We start from the raw sequence: 12,576 nt of genomic DNA, 5'->3' as shown, positions 1-12,576 counted from the left end.
CTCTCCATATCTAACAGCCGTGTAGTCCCCTCTCCATATCTAACAGCCGTATAGTCCCCTCTCCATATCTAACAGCCGTATAGTCCCCTCTCCATATCTAACAGCCGTGTAGTCCCCTCTCCATATCTAACAGCTGTATAGTCCCCTCTCAATATCTAACAGCTGTATAGTACCCTCTCCATATCTAACAGCCGTGTAGTCCCCTCTCCATATCTAACAGCCGTGTAGTCCCCTCTCCATATCTAACAGCCGTGTAGTCCCCTCTCCATATCTAACAGCCGTATAATCCCCTCTCCATATCAAACAGCCGTACACTCCCCTTTCCATATCTAACAGCCGTATAGTCCCCTCTCCATATCTAACAGCAGTATAGTCCCCTCTCCATATCTAACAGCCGTACACTCCCCTTTCCATATCTAACAGCCGTATAGTCCCCTCTCCATATCTAACAGCCGTATAGTCTCCTCTCCATATCTAACAGCCGTACAGTCCCCTCTCCATATCTAACAGCCGTATAGTCCCCTCTCCATATCTAACAGCCGTATAGTCCCCTCTCCATATCTAACAGCCGTATAGTCCCCTCTCCATATCTAACAGCCGTATAGTCCCCTCTCCATATCTAACAGCCGTATAGTCCCCTCTCCATATCTAACAGCTGTATAGTCCCCTCTCAATATCTAACAGCTGTATAGTCCCCTCTCCATATCTAACAGCCGTGTAGTCCCCTCTCCATATCTAACAGCCGTGTAGTCCCTTCTCCATATCTAACAGCCGTGTAGTCCCCTCTCCATATCTAACAGCCGTATAGTCCCCTCTCCATATCTAACAGCCGTATAGTCCCCTCTCCATATCTAACAGCCGTATAGTCCCCTCTCCATATCTAACAGCCGTACAGTCCCCTCTCTATATCTAAGGGGTACTTCTCACATAGCGAGATCGCTAGAGAGATCGCTGCTGAGTCACGGTTTTTGTGACGCACCAGTGACCTCATTAGCGATCTCGCTGTGTGTGACACTGAGCAGCGACCTGGCCCCTGCTGTGAAATCGCTGATCGTTACACACAGTGCTGGTTCAGTTTTTGGACATTACTCTCCCGCTGTGAAGCACACATCGCTGTGTTTGACAGCGAGAGAACAACGATCTTAATGTGCAGGGAGCAGGAGCCGGCATCTGACAGCCTGCGGTAAGCTGTAACCAAGGTAAATATCGGGTAACCAAGCGAAGTGCTTTGCTTGGTTACCCGATATTTACCTTGGTTACTAGCGTCCGCCGCTCTCAGGCTGCCAGTGCCGGCTCCCTGCACACGTAGCCGGAGTACACATTGGGAAAATAACCAAAGCGGTTTGCTTATTAACCCGATGTGTACTCTGGCTACGAGTGCAGGGAGCCAGCGCTAAGCGGTGTGCGCTGGTAACTAAGGTAAATATCGGGTAACCAAGCGCTTGGTTACCCGATATTTACCTTAGTTACCAAGCGCAGCACCGCTTCCTTGCGTCGCTGGGGGCTGGTCACTAGTCGCTGGTGAGATCTGCCTGATTGACAGCTCACCAGCGACCATGTAGCGACGCACCAGCGATCCTGACCAGGTCAGCTCGCTGGTGGGATCGCTGGAGCGTCGCTAAAGTGTGACGGTGCCCTTACAGCCGTTTAGTCCCCTCTCCATATCTAACAGCCGTATAGTCCCCTCTCCATATCTAACAGCCATATAGTCCCCTCTCCATATCAAACAGATGTATAGTCCCCTCTCTATATCTACCAGCCATACAGTCTCCTCTATATATAATAAAGGTACAATACTCTCTTCAAATATATAAACTGTACAGTCTCCTAAAAAATAACGGTCCACTTTTGTCTTCATACGGTATTATATATATTTATGTACACATACATATACACCATATAACCCTCTCAATAATGTACAGTCCTCTCTTTACAGCGTCACATGAAATTGGATGAGTTCCTCCTCTTATTTCTATCTGAAGACCATGGACACGGGGGCTGGCACCATCAGACCTCGTATCTTATAAGGAGTGCTGGGGTTTGTAGTCCTTTTTCCAGTGTCCATTATTTTCTATTTTTTATGGGGATGATGGTGCAGATTGTAGTCATCATTCGCTTCTAGCAAATGTCAGCATTGAGTCCATATCTGTATCTGGGCTGTAGGCAGATATCACATATTGTCTTTGCCCTGAAGATGTCATCTTTTCATGAGGAGTTATTTATTAAAAAAGGAAATAATCTGGGTGGTGACCCTGGGCGGGCCGATGTCATCAGATGAGCTGTGCACAATGGTAGAAGACAATGGTTTCCAGCTGAGCACTGATACCACAAACGGAATGTGGTCAGAGACCACAGAAGACAATGGTGTGGAGCCAAGAGAATGAGGAAACTCCATAATCTGTAATGTCAGGAAGCCAAGATGCATTGATAAGGAGATGTGGAGACATCACGATGTAGAGATACAACAATATGATCATATGATGTACAGATACAACACATGGGTTCTTTAAGTGTCCGTTTACTCGACAGGTCCATAACACGTCTGTGGGCAGAAAGAGGCCTTGTGGCCCCCACCCTGGAGCTCCGGCCCCTTCCCCTAGTTTTGTGGAGGAGCTCACAAGTCATTAGTCTCTAGGCCTTGGTTGGAGTAGGAGTAGAGGTTCTTAGTCCCATTACCTGAAGGCTGAAGAGAGAGAAAGAGAAAGGGTTAATGTAAGATCCGAGGCTCTTCAAGCTGCAGGATATGAAAAGTCTCCAGCAATAAGAGGCTTAAGAAGAATGAGGACGTGACCACGGACGTGTTCAGTTACAGAAAGAATCCAATGACTTCCCCAGAACAATGGAAGGAATTGACTTAAGAGGACAAGAAGAATCAAGACACAAGTGTGCAGGAAATCAACGTGACTCAAGGAGAGTCGTGGTAGGGGGTGGACATTGTGTAAAAGTGCGGAGGGTACCCGGCGTCCAAGAGCACCTGTGGACCAGAGGGCTTTACCTCACTGTTGTCTTATGGAAGTTCATACAAATCAAGGGAGTAATGATTAACCCTGGAGGACACATCTCGTGCTTCACATCCCCGCAGAGGACAAGCTTCACACGTCTGAGCAAAAAAGATTGCTCCATGGAGCTGCCGGAACACTAGAAAGGAGAAGGGCTACAGGGGTCACCAGAAAGGAGAGGGGCTGCCGGGGTCACTAGAGAGGAGAGGGTCTGCCGGGGTCACCAGAAAGGAGAGGGGCTGCCGGGGTCACTAGAGAAGAGAGGGTCTGCCGGGGTCACTAGAGAAGAGAGGGTCTGCCGGGGTCACTAGAGAAGAGAGGGTCTGCCGGGGTCACTAGAGAGGGGAGGGGCTGCCGAGGTCACCAGAAAGGAGAGGGGCTGCCAGGGTCACGAGAGAGGAGAGAGGCTGCCGGGGTCACTAGAGAAGAGAGGGTCTGCCGGGGTCACTAGAGAAGAGAGGGTCTGCCGGGGTCACTAGAGAAGAGAGGGTCTGCCAGGGTCACTAGAGAAGAGAGGGTCTGCCGGGGTCACTAGAGAAAAGAGGGTCTGCCGGGGTCACTAGAGAAGAGAGGGTCTGCCGGGGTCACTAGAAAAGAGAGGGTCTGAGGGGGTCACTAGAGAAGAGAGGGGTCTGCCGGGGTCACTAGAGGAGAAGGGCTACCGGGGTCACTAGAGGAGAGGGGTTGCCAGGGTCACTAGATAGGAGAGGGGCTGCCAGGGTCACTAGAGAGGAGAGGGGCTGCCGGTGTCATAATGTGGCTGCATATCGTGGTGCAATGCTCTGCAAGAGGCTCTGCCATCCTGCTGGGACCAGTCACACCACTGCCAGGGACAGGAGATGTGACCTGCAGGCAGTATGGAAGCAGTGGGGGGGGTAATAATGGGGGACATGATGAGGGTCTGCCAGGCAACAGGTAGATGAAAGGGATTACAAAATGGGAAGAGAAATAGGAGGGGTACGGGGGGGGGGGGGTTGAAGAGGAAAAGGATGGGAAAGAAGACATGGAAGAGAAATAAGAGTAAGAGAAGGAGGAGAAAAAGAAAAAGTTAAATGGGGTGGATGACAAAGAGAAATCAGAGGAAAAGGAAGCAGAAGATGGGGAGAAAGCGGAAAGAGTGGAGGAAGAAGATTGGGGGAAAGTGGAAGAGGAATGAAGGAGGAAAATAAGGAAGAACAATATGAGGACAAAAACTAGGAGAACTAATGAGAGATAATAGGGGCGGAGGAAAAGTAGGAGAAAGCCAGGAAAGGGTTATGAGGAGCAAGAAAGAAGGAAGTACAGTGAGGGGAAAGCAATCCTGCAGAAGAAAGAATTGGAGGGAAAAGCTGTATATTTAAACAAAACAACGGAAATGAAGGCAAGGCGTGACGAAGAGTGAGCTGGAGAATAATGCTCGTACCCCAAGATTGTTTCACTTACACGTGAGACTGTGACCACAAACGTCCTCTAACTAAATACTCCATCCCCCAATACTCCTGTACCACAATACTGAGGGCCCAACATAGGAGTGAATAGAATAATGAATGCATAAACAGCTGTGGCTGCTTCCTCTTGTGTCACCTGCTCAATTCACATGTCCCAGCTGAAAAGTCAATCATTAACCAGGTGGAACAAGCCAAGAAATGTCTATAAGCAAAAATGTTTGAACTTACATCACAAAATTAAAGAGGCCACAACCCCTAAGTAGAGTTACCTCAGCTGAATGAACCATGAGCCCTGAGAGGAGCTGCTTCTATATCTGGAGCCAACAACCCTCAGAAGAACATTCTTTATAGACTGAACCATGAGCCCTGAGAGGAGCTGCTTCTATAGCTGGAGCCAACAACGCTAAGAAGAATCTTCTTTATAGACTGAACCATGAGCCCTGAGAGGAGCTGCTTCTATAGCTGGAGCCAACAACCCTAAGAAGAACATTCTTTATAGACTGTACCATGAGCCCTGAGAGGAGCTGCTTCTATAGCTGGAGCCAACAACCCTAAGAAGAACATTCTTTATAGACTGTACCATGAGCCCTGAGAGGAGCTGCTTCTATATCTGGAGCCAACAACCCTCAGAAGAACATTCTTTATAGACTGAACCATGAGCCCTGAGAGGAGCTGCTTCTATAGCTGGAGCCAACAACCCTAAGAAGAACATTCTTTATAGACTGTACCATGAGCCCTGAGAGGAGCTGCTTCTATAGCTGGAGCCAACAACCCTCAGAAGAACATTCTTTATAGACTGAACCATGAGCCCTGAGAGGAGCTGCTTCTATAGCTGGAGCCAACAACCCTAAGAAGAACATTCTTTATAGACTGTACCATGAGCCCTGAGAGGAGCTGCTTCTATATCTGGAGCCAACAACCCTCAGAAGAACATTCTTTATAGACTGAACCATGAGCCCTGAGAGGAGCTGCTTCTATAGCTGGAGCCAACAACCCTAAGAAGAATCTTCTTTATAGGCTTAACCATGAGCCCCGAGAGGAGCCATACCTATAGATGAAGCCACTAACCCTAAGAAGAATCTTCTTTATAGGCTTAACCATGAGCCCCGAGAGGAGCCATACCTATAGATGAAGCCACTAACCCTAATAGAAGCCACCTCTATAGCTGGAGCCACCAACCCTTAGAAGATCTCTTTCTGTAGACAGAGCCACCTCTACTGACTGAACCATGAGCCCTGAGAGGAGCTGCTTCTATAGCTGGACCCATCAACCCTCAGAAGAACATTCTTTATAGACTGAACCATGAGCCCTGAGAGGAGCCATATTTATAGCTGAAGACACCAACCCTAACAGAAGCCACCTCTATAGCTGGAGCCACCAACCCTCAGAAGAGCTCTTTAAATAGACAGAGCCACAAGCCCTAAATGGAGCCACCTCTGCTGACTGAACCATGCGCCCAGAGAAGAGCTGCTTCTATAGCTGGAGCCACCAAATCTCAGAACATTTTTATAGACTGAACCATGAGGACTGAGAGGAGAGATACCTAGAGATGATGCCACAAACTCTGACAGAAGGCACCTCTACATCGCAAGCAGACTTATTAGGCAAGTTGTATTTTAGCGGATTTTTTTTATTATTGTTCAACAACCATGTTCTCAATCAACCCAAAAGACTCATAAATATCAAAGCTTAATATTTTTGGAAGTTGGAGTGGTTTTTTTTTAGATTTGGCTATCTTAGGAAGATATCTGTTTGTGCAGTTAACTATTACTGTGCAGAATTATTAGGCAACTTAATAAAAACCAAATATATTCCCATCTCACTTGTTTATTTTCACCACATAAACCAATATAACTGCACAAAATTTAGAAATAAACGTTTATGACATGCAAAAACAAAACCCCAAAAAATGAGTGACCAATATAGCCACCTTTCTTTATGATGACACTCAACAGCCTACCATCCATAGATTCTGTCATTGCTTGATCTGTTTACGATCAACATTGCGTGCAGCAGCCACCACAGCCTCCAGACACTGTTCCCAGAGGTGCACTGTTTTCCCTCCCTGTAGATCTTACATTTTATGAGGGACCACAGGTTCTCTATGGGGTTCAGATCAGGTGAACAAGGGGGCCATGTCATTATTTTTTCATCTTTTAGACCTTTACTGGCCAGCCACGCTGTGGAGTAGTTGGATGCATGTGAAAGAGCATTGTCCTGCATGAAAATCATGTTTTTCTTGAACGATACCGACTTCTTCCTGTACCACTGCTCGAAGAAGTTGTCTTCTAGAAACTGGCAGTAGGTCTGGGACTTGAGCTTCACTCCATCCTCAACTCGAAAAGGTCCCACAAGTTCATCTTTGATGATACCAGCCCATACCAGTATCCCACCTCCACCTTGCTGGCGTCTGAGTCAGAGTGGAGCTCTATGCCCTTTACTGATCCAGCCTCTGGCCCATCCATCTGCCCATCAACAGTCACTCTCATTTCATCAGTCCATAAAACCTTTGAAAAATCAGTCTTGAGATATTTCTTGGCCCAGTCTTGACGTTTTATCTTCTGTTTCTTGGTTAGAGGTGGTGGTTTTCAGCCTTCCTTACCTTGGCCTGTCCCTGAGTATGTCGCACCTTGTGCTTTTTGATACTCCAGTAACGTTGCAGCCCTGAAATATGGCCAAACTGGTGGCAAATGGCATCTTGGCAGCTTCACGCTTGATTTTCCACAATTCATGGGCAGTTATTTTGCGCCTTTTGCCCAACGCGCTTCTTGCGACCCTGTTGGCTATTTGCCATGAAGCACTTGATTGTTTAGTGATCACGCTTCAAACGTTTGGCAATTTCAAGACTGCTGCATCCCTCTGCAAGACATCTCACAATTGTGGACTTTTCAGAGCCCGTCAAATCTCTCTTCTGACCCATTTTGCCAAAGGAAAGGAAGTTGCCTAATAAGTATGCACCCTTTATATAGGGTGTTGATGTCATTACACCGCACCCCTCCTCATTACAGAGATGCACATCACCTGATTTACTTAATTGGTAGTTGGCTCTCAAGCCTATACAGCTTGGAGTGGGACAACATGTATAAAAATTATCGTGATCAAAATACTCATTTGCCTAATAAGTCTGCACGCAATGTATAGCTGAAGCCACCAACCTACAGAAGATCTTTTTTAATAGACAAAACCACAAGCGCTAAGTGGAGCCACCTCTGCTGACTGAACCATGAACCCGGAGAGGAGCTGCTTCTATAGCTGAAGCCAGTAAACCTCAGAGGATCCTTCTCTATAGACTGAACCATGAGCCATGAGAGGAGCCATATCTATAGCGGGAGCCACTAAACCTCAGAATATCTCCCTCTATAAATGGAACCACAAACCCTTAGAGAAGATGTTTGTAAAAATGGAGCCATGGGCCCTGAGAGAAAAACTGTTTTTCTAAGTGGAGCCAAGAGCCACAAACCCTTATAGAAGCCACTTGTTTTGATGCACCCACCAAACCTTAGAGGAGCAATATCTATAAATGAAGGCACCAATCCAGGGAAAAGACAACTCTGTAGATGGAGCCATTGGCCCTAAGAGGAGTGATCACTAAAGATAAGCCTGGGACGAATCAGGGCTATATAAGAAGTCATGTAGAGAAGCAATATGAACATATTTTATAGATAAGCTGCACCTCTACAAAAAACACCACAACCTTCTAAACAATTGTGGCCATCAGTTCACTCCACAGTCTGAGAAAAAGCTCTACACATTACCTCAGCCAAGTCACATGCAATTAACAGCCCAAGCCTTGAGTATGAGGAGCACTTACGTCATGTTTGGTTGGGGCCACATATCGTCCATGGGTTTGGTAGGATGTATAATCATTCATGGAGTGGTAGGAACCACGGGTCGCAAATACATCCATGTATCCAGTCGACCTTCTTCTGCACAACATGATGGACTGAGAAGAAAATAACCAGTTAGTAGGATACAAGTGGTAGAGGAACCTCTGGAGAGCCAGGACACACGAGCGATGATCACTACATAGACAGAATTGAGCCCTTACTCTTCCTAGGTCACTGCGTCCCCCTTCCTCCCTAACAATTAAAGGTAAATGTTGTAAATGGGGATTACGCTCACCATGATAATCAGGAAAATGGTAGCAACCAGCAGTATGATGGCGACCAGAACCAGCAGAGCGATGCCCCATCCCGGGACTGTGTCTGAAGAGGCACCAGATGATATTGGACTGGCACTGACTGTAAGAAAGAGAATCATGGTCTTATTATAGGAGTCTTATTATAGGAGTATAATGGACAGAGAACGGTATGTCACACGCACGGTTCAGACCCAGGAATCTCACCTTGTAGGTCAGTGATTTTGAGTCCATTGAGTTCATTTGAGTTGCTGGACAACTGTCTGTCCAGGATGGCTTTAGCGTTTTCAGCAGTCTGAGGTCCTGTAAAGTCAACTCTGGTGTTGGCGATCACAGATCCAGGGCTGATGAGAGGAAATTACCAATGACGTGAGACTGAAGCCAAACAAGAGGAGACACCCAGCCTCTGAGATCAAGCCCGAGTCCCACTCATACTCACCTGAAGGTCAGGATGTTGGCTCCGGCATACGTTGTTTTGGTGGAGCAGGTGGAGCAGTTATAGACAAGATTGAACTGTAAGAAACAAAAGCAGTATAAACAGTGAAAAAAGTGTTCAACACCGCCACGTATCGGCCACAGAGGACACAGGCTGCTTACCATTGTTTTAATGCCTGCCTCCAATTTTTTAAATTCTTCAGAGGTGGAGTCAGTCATTAAGGTCGAATAAACGACATTGGTAATTCGCATTTGTATGTAAACATTTGTGACTGCTGGCTGCGTAGATGCTGTCGTAGCAACTGTTGTTGTTGTAGGTTCTGTGGTATTGACACCTTTAGTGGTAGATTCTGTGGTATTAGAAGGAGTTGTAGCAGTTGTAGTAGGTTCTGTTACACTGACACTTTTAGTGGTGGTCTCCGTGGTATTGGAAGGAGTGGTGGCAGTCATAGGTTCTGTAGAATTGATATCTTTAGTGGTAGATTCCGTGGTATTAGAATGAGTCGTAGCAGTTGTGGTAGATTCTGTGGCACTAACATCTTTAGTGGTAGATTCTGTGGTATTGGAAGGAGTGGTAGCAGTTATTGTAGGTTCTGTAATATGGTCACCTCTAGTGGTAGATTCTGTGGTATTGGAAGGAGTGGTAGCAGTTATTGTAGGTTCTGTAGTATGGTCACCTCTAGTGGTAGATTCCGTGGTATTGGAAGGAGTGGTAGCAGTTATTGTAGGTTCTGTAATATGGTCACCTCTAGTGGTAGATTCTGTGGTATTGGAAGGAGTGGTAGCAGTTATTGTAGGTTCTGTAGTATGGTCACCTCTAGTGGTAGATTCTGTGGTATTGGAAGGAGTGGTAGCAGTTATTGTAGGTTCTGTAGTATGGTCACCTCTAGTGGTAAATTCCGTGGTATTGGAAGGAGTGGTAGCAGTTATTGTAGGTTCTGTAGTATGGTCACCTCTAGTGGTAGATTCCGTGGTATTGGATGGTGTGGTAGCAGTTATTGTAGGTTCTGTAGTATTGTCACCACTACTGGTAGATTCCGTGGTATTGGAAGACGTGGTAGCAGTTATTGTAGGTTCTGTAGTATGGTCACCTCTAGTGGTAGATTCTGTGGTATTGGAAGGAGTGGTAGCAGTTATTGTAGGTTCTGTAGTATGGTCACCTCTAGTGGTAAATTCCGTGGTATTGGAAGGAGGGGTAGCAGTTATTGTAGGTTCTGTAGTATGGTCACCTCTAGTGGTAAATTCCGTGGTATTGGAAGGAGTGGTAGCAGTTATTGTAGGTTCTGTAGTATGGTCACCTCTAGTGGTAGATTCCGTGGTATTGGAAGGAGTGGTAGCAGTTATTGTAGGTTCTGTAGTATGGTCACCTCTAGTGGTAGATTCCATGGTACTGGAAGGAGTGGTATTAGTTGTGGTTTCTGTGACATTGGGAGTGGTATCAGTTGTAGTGGTTTCTGTGACATTGGCAGTAGTAGTCTCTGTGGTATGTTGATCCATTGTTGTCGGTGCTGTATTTTGATCTGCAGTTGTAGGAACAGTCGATTCTGCTTTAATCTCTGAAATGGAAATTAACATACAAAAATCAACATCTCTGTAGAGCAGAAGCCTCAAACACGTGGCCCCTGAGGCTACTTCTTGTGGCCCGCAGACACCCGTGACTATTGCGGCCCGCTACACGGAGCCACCACCATCAGCGATTTCCTTCAGGTGAATATATAATTTGCGGCTCCGCACAGAGAAGCAGGTCTCTACACATCCTTACTAATGGCAGCTACCGCCGGCCAATCAGAGGCCAGCAGCTAGTGTGGGTCTATTCTGATTGGCTGGCGGCTGCCATCAGTAAAGATGTGAGGAGAGCAGTGCTGCAAATCGTTCCCCAGTAGGAAAACGCAAATGGCGGCGGCCCAGTGTACCAGACCGCAATCGTCACAGAGACTAGGTGCCTGCGTGCTGCATGCAGGTAAGGAAAACACCAGAGGAACGGAGGAAAGGTGAGAAAAATCTTTTTTTTTTTTCTTTTGTATGTGTGCAACATTTTAACGGGATATTACTACAGGGTTGGACATTAGTAAAGGGGACAATATGGGCACATTACTATAAGGGAATGATATGGGCACATTACTACAGGGGACAGTATAGGCACAAGATGGGCACAATATGAGCACATTACTACAAGGGGCAATATGTGCACATTACCACAGTGGACCTTATGGGCACATTACTACAAGGAGACAATATGGGCACATTACTTCAAGGGGACAATATTGGCACAGGAGTAGTCCTGGGGGGGATAATAGGAGTAGTCCTGGGGGGAGAGGAGGATAATAGGAGGAGTAGTACTGGGGGGAGAGGAGTCTAATAGGAGGAGTAGTCCTGGGGAGAGAGGAGGATAATAGGAGGAGTAGTCCTGGGGGGAGAGGAGGATAATAGGAGGAGTAGTCCTGGCGGGAGAGGAGTCTAATAGGAGGAGTAGTCCTGGGGGGAGAGGATAATAGGAGGAGTAGTCCTGGGGGGAGAGGAGTTTAATAGGAGGAGTAGTCCTGTGGGGGAGGTGTCTAATAGGTGGAGTGGTCCTGAGGGGAGGAGTCTAATAGGAGTAGTAGTCCTGGGGAGAGAGGAGTATAATAGGAGGAGTAGTCCTGGGGAGAGAAGAGTATAATAGAAGGAGTAGTCCTGGGGGGTGTCTAATAGGAGGAGTAGTCCTGGGGGAGAAGAGTATAATAGGAGGAGTAGTCCTGGGGGGAGAGGAGTATAATAGGGGGAGTAGTCCTGGGGAGAGAGGAGTATAATAGGAGGAGTAGTCCTGGGGAGAGAGGAGGATAATAAGAGGAGTAGTCCTGGCGAGAGAGGAGTATAATAGGAGGAGTAGTCCTGGGGGAGAAGAGTATAATAGGAGGAGTAGTCCTGGGGGGAGAGGAGTATAATAGGGGGAGTAGTCCTGGGGAGAGAGGAGTATAATAGAAGGAGTAGTCCTGGGGGGGAGCTGTCTAATAGGAGGAGTAGTCCTGGGGGAGAAGAGTATAATAGGAGGAGTAGTCCTGGGGGGAGAGGAGTATAATAGGGGGAGTAGTCCTGGGGAGAGAGGAGGATAATAAGAGGAGTAGTCCTGGCGAGAGAGGAGTATAATAGGAGGAGTAGTCCTGGGGAGAGAGGATGATAATAGGAGTAGTAGTCCTGGGGGGAGAGGAGTATAATAGGAGGAGTAGTCCTGGGGAGAGAGGAGTATAATAGGAGGAGTAGTCCTGGGGGGAGAGGAGGATAATAAGAGGAGTAGTCCTGGGGAGAGAGGAGTATAATAGGATGAGTAGTCCTGGGGAGAGAGGAGTATAATAGGAGGAGTAGTCCTGGGGGGAGAGGAGGATAATAGGAGGAATAGTCCTGGGGAAAGAGGAGGATAATACGAGGAGTAGTCCTGGGGGGAGAGGAGGATAATAGGAGGAGTAGTCCTGGGGGGAGAGGAGTATAATAAGAGGACTAGTCCTAGGGGGAGAGGAGTATAATAGGAGGAGTAGTCCTGGGGGGAGAGGAGTATAATAGGAGGAGTAGTCCTGGGGGAGAAGAGTATAATAGGAGTAGT

The 12,576-nt window shown here is 47.1% G+C and overlaps 1 protein-coding gene across 1 annotated transcript in view; it reads right to left on the bottom strand.

Moving 5' to 3' along the window:
- Window positions 1–1,447: 1,447 nt before the first annotated feature.
- Window positions 1,448–12,576, bottom strand: part of MUC1 (mucin 1, cell surface associated) — a 41,469-nt gene continuing 30,340 nt past the window's right edge. Inside the window, exons 2-7 of the mRNA XM_075331288.1 lie at window positions 9,162–10,555; window positions 9,004–9,077; window positions 8,772–8,908; window positions 8,549–8,667; window positions 8,238–8,369; window positions 1,448–2,683 (exon numbers count right to left, since the gene is read on the bottom strand). Of these exons, the coding sequence (XP_075187403.1) occupies window positions 2,615–2,683; window positions 8,238–8,369; window positions 8,549–8,667; window positions 8,772–8,908; window positions 9,004–9,077; window positions 9,162–10,555 (1,925 nt within the window). The 3' untranslated portion in view covers window positions 1,448–2,614. The remainder of the gene's footprint in view (window positions 2,684–8,237; window positions 8,370–8,548; window positions 8,668–8,771; window positions 8,909–9,003; window positions 9,078–9,161; window positions 10,556–12,576) is intronic.

The sequence above is a fragment of the Anomaloglossus baeobatrachus genome, chromosome 12, assembly GCF_048569485.1.
Source record: "Anomaloglossus baeobatrachus isolate aAnoBae1 chromosome 12, aAnoBae1.hap1, whole genome shotgun sequence".
Taxonomy (NCBI): domain Eukaryota; kingdom Metazoa; phylum Chordata; class Amphibia; order Anura; family Aromobatidae; genus Anomaloglossus; species Anomaloglossus baeobatrachus.
Note: the sequence above shows the minus strand (reverse complement) of the source record. Positions and strands in the feature narration are given on the sequence as shown.